The sequence below is a fragment of the Diadema antillarum genome, unplaced genomic scaffold, assembly GCF_040938485.1.
Source record: "Diadema antillarum isolate AM-2024a unplaced genomic scaffold, OU_Dant_1.0 scf00000112, whole genome shotgun sequence".
Lineage (NCBI taxonomy): Eukaryota > Metazoa > Echinodermata > Echinoidea > Diadematoida > Diadematidae > Diadema > Diadema antillarum.
In genome coordinates this window covers 3,903,459-3,917,366 of record NW_027271001.1, presented here as the reverse complement: position 1 = coordinate 3,917,366, position 13,908 = coordinate 3,903,459, and the positions used below count along the sequence as shown (strand labels likewise).

The window sequence follows — 13,908 nt, the reverse complement described above, 5'->3', positions numbered from 1 at the left end:
TCTCTATCACTTACTCACTCTCCTTCTCTCCCTCTTATCATTTCTCATTTTCTTCATCATTTATATCTTTCTCTCACACTCTTTTTCTAATAAATAATTTACTGGTTAATGATTCAGTTAACCTTGTTGGTTTCTTTCTTTCCTTATGTTTAAGCAAGTAATATATCCCCTTCTTATGTTTAACTGTATATTTATCTACTCCTTTCCTGCTGTCTTGCAAAATCTCGTGCTTTACACCTAAATCTTACTGTCACTTCCGCCAACGTGGTCGGTCGGTTTGCAATCAAATTTCCGGCTATATGGTGTCAGCCGTTCCTGTTTCCTTCGTTGTTTGTGTTGTTCTCATTAGAATTACAAACCTCAATTATACAGTTTTTTGTTCTGTTGGCGCAACTTTCCTTTCTTACCAGCTTTACCACGAAAGGCCGTACGCGCTCCTTCCTCGCATCCCCAAATCATATGACAATACAAGCGTGCACGCCGAGTGCGCTGCGCACGTTGCTTGTACCCCGGAAGTTGCAATAAAACCGACGCGATCCACCGATTTTGCTTCACTTATCTTTCACCAAACTTATCGGTCGGGTCGGAAACTTTCCTACCCGTTTGGCCTTCTCTCTTCTTGGTCCGCGCATCGAACTCGGCGCTGAGAAGCAGAAGAATTAACCAGACCAGACGATCATCATCTCACTCTGAGCAATTCCTTGTCTTTTTTCCAGTCGGTGTAACATCATCCTAATCAGTCAACATGGTAAGTGTGTCAGACCGCCAAGCGTAGAAGTACTTAAACTGTCAATCAATCAACCAATTATCAATTGGTTAAAATCAATTAGAATGCACCCAGGGCTGAATTTAAATGAGAGGGGAGGGCAGTGTTTGCAGTGGGCCCTTGTAGACGTTGCTAACTGGTGTCGATTTAGCAAAATATAAGCATAATCATGTCAATCTTTGCAATGATTATTTCGACCATGCATTACTGCAAGGTATGGTTAAGAACCCATCTTATCCAAACACTGAGAAAAGAACATGCTTCCAAGAATATGAGAGTCTTCAATCAAGTAATTTCTTGGTATTCACCAGAATATCTTTATTTAAATAGAGCAACGTGGTCACGGGTAGTCTACAGACACGGCTTTGGTAAAACTTCCGATTGAAAAATGTTTGTCGGGTGTGGTGTTTCCAGTAACTGTTGGTCATCGCAAAATGTATACTGGTTCTTTGCAAGAGATTTCTCTTTCTTACATCGTGCATTATACACCTTTTGTTGTGCTATAATCCGGATGGAACACAGATTTGAGTATATTCCATTCTGTACGTGTGACATTGATCTATTGCTGATCATAGCTTTTCACGTTGGGGGCGTGGTTGTGAATGTAAATGGATATTCACGTTGTCTTTCAGATGAATTGTGCATGTACTTCCGCGTATCAAAATAATGCGGGAATATTAACGATTCAGTAAAAAACAAAAATAAATAAAGAAAAAAAACGTGGAGCTAAGAAAAGTCCAGATAAAAAAACTTTTAAATTCAAAGGCCGCATATCCCCTTTGCAAAAGTCACGAAAAATTGAATGGTTGAAGAATAATGCCTCCCAACATCGAGTATGTAATCTTACTGTAATACACCTCATAGTTTGAAAAAGAAAGAAAGAAAGAAATTGAAAATTAATTCCATGTCACTCACGAACACACTCCTCTTTTGTACCGGGAAAAACGAATAACGTTTTTTTTTTTTTTTTTTCGGAGTCTGAACAAATTCTTGGAAAATCTACAGTACAATCAATTTTCCCCTTCCATTATAAAAGAGTTTCCAGTTTAATAGTTCTGAGGAAGGGTCTAAATTACTTACCTCTAAAATATTCCAGCTTATTAAAGAAATCTATATTTCAGGATTGCAAAAGGGACACACGATCTAAGTACAAGACTAATCAGGTAATGCGGAAAAACGGTGAAAGGGGGGCTTTTTCATCTCTCCCCATCCATTCAGAAAATGAGTAATAAAGACGAATTTATGTGACATAGTAATGCGGAAGGATTGCAAGAAAAAAAAAGTGATAAAAGACCCGACCTATGCTTTGCACTTTATAAAATGATTATGATCATCGAGTGGTGAATTTCCGAATCTTCATAATTTGTAGAAAAGAAAGAAAAGGAAAAGGACACTTTGTGATTGAGGAGACACCACAAGAAAAAAAAAAGAATTAAAAAAAAAATGATCTGAATACATCAGTGCGTGCCTGCGTATGGCTTTCGGATTGTGACGAGTGCATGCAATTGTTACTGATCAAAAAGTCGATTCATTTTACTTTTAGGCCAGACATTATTCGAAAGGAATTATGGGTTAAGTCCTGTGATTCTCAATAAAACGAAAAGATGAGTCTAGAAAGGCTTTGTAGCTTTATGAGAATGACGTGAATATTTGTTTTGTAAGTGTGGTCCTCGAAATAACATTACCTACACAAAATGTTATTTTTCATTAAGCCTTACTATTCTAAGTCTGTAAATGGATTTTTATAATGGCAACAATCAACTCTCTTTGGCCTGTTTTTCTCGTCGAATAATTACATCGATGTGTCCAAATCTTGTTGTATAACGAACTGTATACTAACAGTGACAAATTCCACTGAATTCGTTCAGAGAACAGCTGCATTGCTGTAATAGCACTACACTGACCTTTTTTTTTTCATTCACAGATTGTGATAGCAATGATTTTGAATTAATTCCCATTGTGTTTTTATGACAATGGCTCATTAATCATTCCTTTGTTGATTAAGAATTTAGCAAAATTGTCGCCTCTTTCTTTTTTTCATAGCGTGAGATGATTTCTATCTGGGGCTCAATTTGGGCGTACCACTGATATCGATAACGCATTTGCAAGTTAGTTCGAAATCACGCACAGAAAACAATAATCATTCCCTAAACTGAGTCTCCCCGCGCACGAAGAATGGGAGAGGACGAGCATCGCTGACCTTCCGACCTTCCGGAACCGCCTCATTTTTCGAATCCCAAGGTACCCTGGGATACACCACGTGACCTGCAACTACTGCAACTGCTGCTCCTCGCGTTCGATCGAGCAGGTTCCGTCAACAGGAAATCCTAGTTGAATCTGCAGGATATGATAAAGTCATTGCCACGAGAGTTAGGGGGCCGGGACACAATGATACTAGGGGATATGCTTGCGGATTAAAGGACGCACAGGTGGCTAGATGATTAATTTGAAAAGGAAGTAGACTTTGATTGCAAAATTTCACTGGAAAGGGTAGTTGATTCTACTGAATAGATGAAACACACTGCATAAACACCCGGGATAGACACCCACATAATGATAAAAGCAGAACAATGACTGGTGTGGTTCAAGAACAGCGATTTATTTTTATTTTTCTTCATCAGATCCGACGTGGCTTCCCGGTCTTTTAAACGCGTTTGATATTTCTAAAAGGAAAAAAAAAAACTTATACTTCCCAGGTATCTTTTGAATACGCATGTTTCTTCCTCCGCGGTTCACATCCTTCAAGTTAAGACTCTTTAACCATAACCCCTTGTGTGCTATGAGTACTGAATTCTCACAGTAAACCCCATAGCATTATAAAAACTGTTCAAAGTTCGTTGCACAGAGAGGGTTAAAACATGACAAGCACACGCCTGACTGTATGCAGTAAAATCATCGCAAGAGGTCACCTACTTCAGTTATGGTTTAATGAGAAAAATACTGATATCCCCTTGTATTTTAGGCCTTACTGCAAAAATGTTATATTATGGTAGGATGTTTTGTGATACAATTAACAGACCTACATATATGCATCAAATGTGATATCTGGAACATTTTTTTAAATCACTGTTCCGAAAGGTAATCAGGACCTTTAACATAATCATCCTGTTGATGTTACATAATGTTTCAAAGAGTTGTATGATATAATTCATTATTACTAGAAAATGAATGAAAACATGAAGAACTATGTCATGAAAAGATACTATCTTGACTAGATGAAGTTTGTCGAATGTATCAATAAACGGCGAGCCATTACTCTTCGCCATACGTCTTTCAAAAAGCTATGCTACATCGTAGACTTACATAGATATCAAAGTCTGATATGTTGTGGAATCTATCTGTGGAACAGGAAAAAAAAAAGAAGCTTCAATTGCGAAGTTATCAACACTCAGAAGTCCGGTACGCTAAACCGCACTACACACTCTCACTCACTACCGTACTATTCAACATTCACCGATCAAACGCCAAGATACTCAAACCAAATTTAAGGAAAACAAATTGTTTGTAATCTGTCAAGTATCATAAAGAATACTAATCGGTAACCCTGAAGCTGCAACATTTGGACTGAACTCTAGCAACTGTCCTTATTTTTGCTCGTTATGTTACGGGGCGAATAGGTTGGATGTGTACCACAGCAAAGCCATATGGCATGTGGTAGGCGACAGAGAAAAGGGGACCTGTCACAAAGTTCGGATAGATATCCAACTCTCCGTAATTAGGCAAATCCCGTCTGGCCCCGTCCCACTGTGTGTGGAGGAAGTGATTCAATGCACCCAATTTAAAAAGAAAGCAAGTTCTTATTCATGCCCCTTGCCTAGACAGTTGCGCCCTACACAACATCTGCCATGAACACCCGCTAGATTATCCTCCGCTTGCTGTCCTGACAAATTTTCGCGTTGCACGAATACATCGAACGTTTGTGCGACGGATTATTATATTCTACCCGTGCCCGGATTATGCCGTTTTTACGCAAAATTTGCCATCGAATTACTTCGTAAGGATACACAGTTCTACTTTGCCAAAACGTCGAGAGGGCGTTGATATTTGATAGTACTTTGGAGGAAACATTTTTTTTTTCTAGTGTGTTTCATCATCATGGAGAAGATAACGAAACTCTACACTCAGCAAACCCCGCAGGTAAAGAGCTCGCGAGCATCAGTTTACACGCTAACAAAACTCTTATGAAATGCGTTTCGGTTTCACATTAAATCATAACGTGATGCTGGGAGTGATGTAGCAATGAGTATTCTGCATCTATGTCGCCTGCCTATCAATTTCATGTATTTGATGTGTGTTCATCCATTTGCACTGCTGTTTGTATACTCAGTATAGCGATAAGGTACAACTGTGCATATTTATTATATTAGTGCGCGCGTTCGTTTTATCTTATCGTGTGTGCGTCTTTTCACATTGTGTGTGTCTTGGTGTCCGTTCTGAAAACTTTGCCGAAAGTTCGTGCGAACTTTTTTGCATCGTTTTGATTGTCTGTCTTTTCATCTTATGTGACTAAGACTTGGATTTTATTATAGGAGGTCTCCAGTCGCTGTAGCCACCCAAGCAATTTGAAATAGCGCCATCATTTGACAGACTTTTCGGTCCAATAATGAGAACGCGTTGCTTTTACCATAAATCGACAAAGTACGCTTTAATGAATCCACTCGTCTCTCACATGCTCCCTTCCTTCAAATAATGCTGATAAATTTAAAGTTTCGACTTTTGCACTTGTAACAGTACACGACTTTATCTCTGACAAGTTTCAGCTATAGACGATGAGAGGACTTGGCGTGATTATGAGTGGGGATAATGCCAACCCCCCCCCCCCCCCCCGCGCTCACCGCTCGAAAAAAAAAGAAAGAAAAGAAAATGTTTTTGCGCTGTTCAACATTGCATAGCCAGAGCAAAATCATGATTGTGGTTTGGCGATTTGCATCAGGATGTACATGCCCGAGACTATCAAGGAAATAACCAAAGTTTAAACATCACAAAGCCTGTATTCCCATCTTTGTCAACGTGTAAAATTTAATGACAATGACGTCAATGATTGCCTTCAGTCAGAATTTCAAGTGCGCCCTCTCTCGAAGGGTAACATGGGTTGGTTGGTCGTGACCGGATGCCACGGGTTTCCTCCTACTCCAGAATGCTGTCTAGTTCACCTCAGTGATTTCATAACTCCATTGCACACAGGATGGTTGGGGTTTTATTTATCTCTCTATACATTGTCCCATTTGCTCGAATGTAGACAATATTTTGTTTTTATGAGCACCCATTAAAGGACAAGATTACCTTCATAGACATATGGGTTGAGTGAATGCAGTAATATTAGTAGAGCACATCAGTGAGAGTTTGAGGAAAATCGGACAATCCGTTCAAAAGTTATGAATTTTTAAAGTTTCTGCTCACTCAAGGCTGGATGAGAAGACTACTATAGCTTGTGATGTCACATGAGTACAACGGTATAAAGAAAGAACAAAGAAAATTCAACATATTCTCACTTTTCTCGCATAACAAAAGAACACTTGACTTTTCTCTTTCAGAAGGCAGGGGGAATAATATTACCCTTAACATATGTCAGTAACAAGTCTTAGAAATGTGCACTTAATTCAAAAAGTAAAGTTTTGTGAAATTCTCTTTTTATTTTCTTTATATGGTTGTACGCATATGACATCATACACTATAGTAGTCTTCTCATCCAGCAGTGACTACGCAGATACTTTAAAAATTCATAACTTTTGAACGGATTGTCCGATTTTCCCCAAACTTTCACTGATGTGTTCTACTAATATTGCTGCATTCACTCAATCCACATGTATATGAAGGTGGACTTGTCCTTTAAGGATTTCGAATGTGCCTTTTAAAGACAAGTCCCGTGGAGATATTGAAGGTCCCCTGGAATGTGATGAAGAAAGCATGTCACCATTTTCTTCTTTTTGATGTTGAAGAAAATTAGTCAAATTGAAGGTAAAAATGTTTGCTAGTGAACTGAACAAATCTTAACAATGCATGAAGAACTTGCGCCTCTCTCTAAGTCAAAAGGATAATAATGCTACATATCAGAGTAAACAGTTCTGAGTCGAACGTTGAGTTTGCTTTTTCTTTAAATGTTACGAGACTCACTGTCCGCCATCCGATTAATATCCTCCTTTTCATCCTTTGTTACCATGACAGCGCGAATGCATCTCCATCCACGTGGGCCAAGCCGGTGTCCAGATGGGCAACTCGTGCTGGGAGCTGTACTGCCTCGAGCACGGCATCCAGCCCGATGGCATGATGCCGAGTGACTCCACGCCGGGCGCCGAGAACGACGCCTTCAACACCTTCTTCAGCGAGACCGGCTCGGGCAAGCACGTGCCCCGCGCCGTATTCGTCGACCTCGAACCCTCCGTCGTCGGTGAGTCGTATGGAAAAGCACACACACACACACACACACACACACACACTCATTTAAAAAAACCGCATATAAATGGACAAGTGGTTATACACAACTCTGGAACTTTAGGAATATTTCTAGTCAAATTGCTAGTTATGGTAATCGAATAGAAGAACGGCATAACAGGACGCTGGTACATTGTAAGTTAGGGACATATACATCTACTTTCTAAATGTATTTTACTGTCATTACATTAGATTCATGGCTTACTGTAGTAGCTGAGGTCATTTTTGTAGGCTTATTGTTGTTGGTTTTAATCTTTTGATGTCCTCATTTTTAAAAAGTATGTTGCTGTCAAGGCATAAAAAGATAGTATTCATTTATAAAGATATGAGGCTGTCAAATTTGGTAGAAAGATCAATACATCCCAATGAGTTAAATGCATACGAAGGTTAAACCTTTTTGCTGGTGCCCTTTATTTCTTATGTAACTAGCTATGTTTTGGTGGGTTGTTTTTGTTTTTTTCAAATAAGAGGTTCATTGATTATGTCCATACGATCTATGTTCCCTGTGATCAGGATAAACGGAATTGATGTACCATAATGTATCGGAATGGTATGATATTAAATGGATGCACTCTCTCTTTCTCGCATGGTTGAATTACGTGATTAGATGAGGTCCGTACCGGAACCTACCGCCAACTATTTCACCCTGAGCAGCTGATCACTGGCAAGGAGGATGCCGCCAACAACTACGCCCGTGGTCACTACACCGTGGGACGTGAGCACATCGACACCGTCATGGACAGAATCAGGAGACTGGTGAGTTGATACACGACTTTCTTCTTAATCTCTTCCTCCTCCTCCTCCTCCTCCTCCTCCTCCTCCTCCTCCTCCTCTCCTCGTCCTCCTCCATGCCTTCAAGCTCTATAATTCCAACATCTTTACCTGCAGTATGATTTCGATTTCCGGAATTTCCAGAAATTCTATATGACCGGGTTTTTGCTTTGTATACGCTTGCTTCTTAGTTGGTCAATATGCTAGCCTGTTACTGTTTTTCGCATTGTGTATCATGTCTCCTTCCTCTGAGTGTTAAGTTATTGTCAACTTTAATGTTACCTTAGCTGTCCATGAGTCATAAGAACTTTGCTAACGGGTCTGATGAACAGCCGCATTTTCCGAAGCATTATAGATGACGGGAAATGATCAGATATATATGGAAGAATAGTGCTCAATATTGCTCAAATTGATGAACAAAAGTTATTGGTTACCGAGTATGTAAGCCGTAGCAGTGCAATGACATGTTATTTGACTTGCTTCTGCTCCCCAGGCTGATGCCTGCAGCGGTCTTCAGGGATTCCTCATCTTCCACAGCTTTGGAGGCGGAACCGGGTCAGGGCTAAACGCTCTCCTCATGGAGCGTCTCTCTGTCGACTTCGGCAAAAAGTCCAAGCTCGAGTTCGCCATCTACCCTGCCCCTCAGGTCTCCACAGCTGTTGTCGAGCCATACAACTCCATCCTGACTACTCACACAACTCTTGAGCACTCAGACTGTGCCTTCATGGTCGACAACGAGGCCATCTACGACATCTGCCGTCGCAACCTCGACATCGAGCGCCCCAGCTACACCAATCTGAACCGTCTCATCGGCCAGATTGTGTCCTCCATCACCGCCTCTCTGAGATTCGATGGTGCCCTGAACGTCGACCTGACGGAGTTCCAGACCAACTTGGTGCCCTACCCACGTATCCACTTTCCGTTAGTCACCTACTCGCCCGTCATCTCCGCCGAGAAGGCCTACCACGAGCAGCTAAGCGTACAGGAAATCACCACTGCATGCTTCGAACCAAACAACCAGATGGTGAAGTGCGATCCTCGTCACGGCAAGTACATGGCCTGCTGTCTCCTGTACCGTGGTGACGTCGTCCCCAAGGATGTCAACGCCGCCATCGCTACCATCAAGACCAAGCGCACCATTCAGTTCGTCGACTGGTGCCCAACTGGTTTCAAGGTCGGCATCAACTACCAGCCACCAACCGTCGTACCCGACGGCGATCTGGCCAAGGTCCAGCGTGCCGTGTGCATGCTGAGCAACACCACGGCCATCGCCGAGGCTTGGGCTCGCCTCAACCACAAGTTCGATCTGATGTACGCCAAGCGTGCCTTCGTCCACTGGTACGTGGGTGAGGGTATGGAGGAGGGAGAGTTTGCCGAGGCCAGGGAAGATCTGGCTGCCCTCGAGAAGGACTACGAGGAGGTTGGAATCGACTCCATGGATGGCGGAGAGGAAGACGATGACACGGACTATTAGACCAAGCGTGACAATCTCCCCGGGGGAACGCACGAAGTCTTCCTGCACCATTCGTTGAACAAACAACGCTGCACGTTTGAAACCACCACCTGCACTGAATTAATTAACCATACTGCACCAAAGTCATTACATCATTCTTCGTCACATATGCATGTTTGTTTGTGCCTCCTCAGTCGTTTTCAGATCATCTAATTGGTTATTTGTTTGTTTGTTTTCACGTTTTTAGATGTTCTTAAGTGTTCAGTAGATCATGAAGAAACAAAAAAAGAAAGAAGAAGAAATGCTATGTAATTCTTGCCAATGTCTTTCTACGAGTAACCTAGAGGTCCCACATTTGGCGCAGTCTGCTACGACTTCCCGCTCAGTTTGTGAGGACTCCCTCTACGTTCCGTAAGATCGCATTTTGAAAATTATGCAATAACGTAATGATGATTATTCCGTGTAAACACGGTGACCATGCAATTATTATGATTTGTATTATGTTGAAATATTGTGCAAGTGTTGACTCTACGTATGTTTCGTGATGTCCTGTTATGGGCAAAAGTCAATAAAATATTGTGAAAGACACTGGTGCCGTGTGATTTACCTTCGCTGATCCTTGAAAATAATGAGAAAACATTACTTTAATGACGCATACAGTATTAACGTACTGACGTACGCAGACACAGACACAAACACACACACACACAAAAAAAAACTTCACACTCATAAACATATATCTACATATTTACGCGTATATATAAGTACATATGATATACTCATAATTGTGCATGTATGAATGCATGTATGCATAATTATTAGGCATATGTGTATATATAATTTTGTATATATATCATATATATAACATAATAAAGAATTGGATACTATGGGTCTCTTGTTTATATATATATACATATATACATATATATATATATATATATATATATATATATATATATATATATATATATATATATATATATATAAGGCTTAGTAACATCTTCAATCTACTAAGTTTCTCAAGCGATACAGACTTAGATTCCAAAATTAGGATTATTATCATTATCATGAATCACAGATAAATGCTGATAAATATGTAGGGCCTACAGCTTGGCAATATGCAAATTTGTAATGCATGTTCCAAGTTATATTGAGAGGTAAATATATATTGCATAATAGAGATGGATAGATAGATAGATAGATAGATAGATAGGTAGGTAGATAGAAAGATAGATTGATAAATAGATAGATAGATAGATAAATAGATAGATAGATAGATAGATAGATAGATAGATAGATAGATAGATAGTAGATAGATAGATAGATAGATGGATAGATAGACATAGATAAATGGATAGATAGACAGATAGAGATACACACATACGCATATATATATATATATATATATATAGATATATATATATATAAGACTACAATTGAAATAGAGATATAAGAAAGAAGCAAGAGAAGAAAAAATATAAATGCATATAAAATGTATTAATTGAATAGTGCATGACGTCATTTCCAAAGAGAGAAAAAGAAAGAAAGAGAGAGAATACGGGAAGAGAGACAGAAAAAGAAAGTGAAATGAGAACGAAAGTAAGAAAGGAGCCGCGAAGTGAGAGACAAATTAGAACTTACTGTTTTTCTGTGCTCAATGTGAAGACAAGGAGTATGGCAGAGTACTGGGGTGTCTCATGCCTGTAAGCCGTTGAAAACGGACGGGGGCTGGGTAAATTCAGGGAGGCACCTCCCTGGTAGATTATGTTTTACCAAGGGCGTGCCTAATACCTCCGTGGTTTTGCATAGAAGGGACTGAATATCTACGATGATTATCAGATGATATGAGGCATTCAAATACGTAGCAGATTGATGATAAATATTTGTTTACACCCGTAGCAAAGCAAAATAACGTGGGGAGGGGTTACAATTCGATGAACTGCAATTTGAAAAGGTTGGTCTTTTCTAGAGCGTCATATTACCTCGTCTAGCTGGCCAAGGTTAAGTGTCAAATTATATTTTAGTGCAAAATTTCTTGGCAGACACCCTACCCTAAACAAGCATTTGGAAGTAAAATAATGCATACCAGCCACCTCTGTAATCTACAAACGACTGACAAATGTAAGGGAGGGTTGTAAGTGAGATCAGCTGCTGCTCTCAGAGTACTGACCCCGACTATCATCTACCAGCTCAGGTGATGACGCATTAATTATGAATCATTATAGGTTTGTCGACGAGCGCACGACCGATTAACGACATCGCCACGGCTGGTTACGGCAATGGTGGGTCGTCAACACCGGCTGGTCATCTCAGACTAATTCCATTCAGTTATAAGAGCTATCCCTGTTTGTTAGGCTAGAGATGCCTGTCCTCTGATCTCATTTGTGTTGGTGAGATCAGGGAGATGGAAGAGAAACATGCCGCGCTCAGCAATACCTTCGAGTTGAATCAGGTCTGACTGGTCGCAGTGTTACTGAACGTGGTTGATGCATTACTCATGCGAGGTGGGATCCCCATTCCCAAGAGCGCCCCCTTTGACTATATACTGACAGCAGCAAACCACTCGGTACTCGATGGGTGTTTTCCGACGGCGTTTTCATTGGAGCCAATCAGAAATAGCCGAGCACATCGTGGATAACATTAGTCTTTGAAAATAAGCACAATATCACCCGTCATGCAGAAATGCAATACTGACGAAGCTGCAGACACATGGGAAGCATTGACCGTTCATGTGCGTTTTCCAACAAATTTCTTTGTTTTGAATCAGATTTATCATTTTTCAACCAGATCTTTCAATCATTCTAACTTCGTACGACCGTACCTAAATAAACGATTATCAGAACTGCCACCATAGAGTATCGATTACAGCAACACAGTGTAATGCGAGTATGTGATCACTCTGCACTTTTTCGGGGTTATCCAAGAGAAATTAAGAGAAGAAGAGGGAAACAAGATTACCTGAATGTGGAGATAGAGCCGCGATAGACGATTAGATGTAGATATCGAGATTATAATCATACGAGAGATAATTATACATAACTAGACGGACATTGATATCGATTGCTATCGACCGCATCACGCAATTTGCCTTTGAATGCATTTTGATATCTGCAGGGAATGGCGGAAATAGGGTCTGAGTATGGAGACTATGCTTCCTTCCAATCCTGATAGGACGGCACTCCTCACGGAACAGCAGATATAAAAGTCTTCGCAGCTGCGACTCCCGATTCATTTACCTCTGCGAAGTCCGTTGCCGTTCTTTACCGCAGCCACGGAACAAGGAGAGAGAGAGGGAGAGAGAGAGAAAGGAAGAGAAGAGAGACAGAAACATATCCACAGGCACCAATATCATAATTTTTACTCTACTGGATCGAGCTGGGATTTTTTTTTTTCTATCTCTCGGGCCAAAATTGAATCACTGAATCACGGCATCCTGAGACAAATTTGCATCGATCGTCAGTCTACCGATTTCTTCTTCCTTCTCAGCGAATTGATTCCGAAATAGTAACACAATGGTGAGTAGATTCGTGCATTATTTTTGTTCTACTGGATTTCCCCCCGTTGTTGCCATTATTGTATTTGTCGCTTTGTGAGTTCTGAAGTGAGGTGCATGTGCAGTGATCATTCATCCAATATTGACTTTAAGACGCTTCAGTAAAAGTGAACACTCATTCATGAAAATTTGATACACGATTGTGTATTTCTCAGCCGTTACCATCCTTCGTTTAAGTAGGAATTCAGGCTTTGGAATCGTTGTTGTTGTTGTTGTTGTTGTTGTTGTTGTTGTTGTTGTTGTTGTTGTTGTTGTTGTTTTGTCAAAAAACACATTCCTCTTTCTGATCAATAAGATTGGTGAAATTGCGTCTTCATTATTATCTACATTGATTGTGATTGTCTATTGCCTGCGGCTTTATACATATTATATTAGAGTTTTCGAGACTTTTGGAGTGGGTAGTTTTGAGATCGCATGTTGGTCTTCTTTTCCTCAAAGACGTCATCAATTTCGTAGAGGTTTGCTTTATGTTTGTGTAATGACCTAACGATAAATTGTATTATAAGGAGAGTATGAATACGAAGAATAGATTAAAGCTTCCATTGTGGTATCAGGTTACTATGGCTTTTGTAGCTGTATAAGTTAATATTGATTAAGAAATCGATGAATATGATCATCAGGTATTGGGTGAATTCAGTATGTTCTGCACATATGACAAACAGCCTAAAACACAGACAGAAACTACAAAATAATTTTCATTGTTAACGCGTTAGAATAAACAAAATGCAACACTAACTTGAATCGTATTCTTCCATGAACCACAAGTACTGTTTGTATGTCTTTTGCAGACTTGGTAAGTCCCTCGGAGCATGAATCCGACGCCATAAATGTATCAAATTACGACGCTTATTTGCATGTTTCTTCCTTGTTTGGATAGGGAAGAAGGAAATTGGAAAAGAAATTTCTATCATTTCACCGGAATTTCTGAGAGGT

The 13,908-nt window shown here is 40.2% G+C and overlaps 2 protein-coding genes across 2 annotated transcripts in view; both read left to right on the top strand.

The window, feature by feature from the left end:
- Positions 1 to 559: 559 nt before the first annotated feature.
- LOC139719631 (tubulin alpha-1 chain-like) lies at positions 560 to 10,010 on the top strand. The gene is made up of 4 exons (XM_071631036.1): positions 560 to 748; positions 6,932 to 7,154; positions 7,806 to 7,954; positions 8,463 to 10,010. The coding sequence occupies exons 1-4, from the start codon at positions 746 to 748 to the stop codon at positions 9,441 to 9,443; spliced, it is 1,356 nt and encodes a 451-aa protein (XP_071487137.1). The 5' UTR covers positions 560 to 745; the 3' UTR covers positions 9,444 to 10,010.
- Positions 10,011 to 12,811: 2,801 nt separating this feature from the next.
- Positions 12,812 to 13,908, top strand: part of LOC139719629 (tubulin alpha-3 chain-like) — a 42,875-nt gene continuing 41,778 nt past the window's right edge. The window contains exon 1 of the mRNA XM_071631035.1: positions 12,812 to 12,937. Within this exon, the coding sequence (XP_071487136.1) occupies positions 12,935 to 12,937 (3 nt within the window). The 5' untranslated portion in view covers positions 12,812 to 12,934. The remainder of the gene's footprint in view (positions 12,938 to 13,908) is intronic.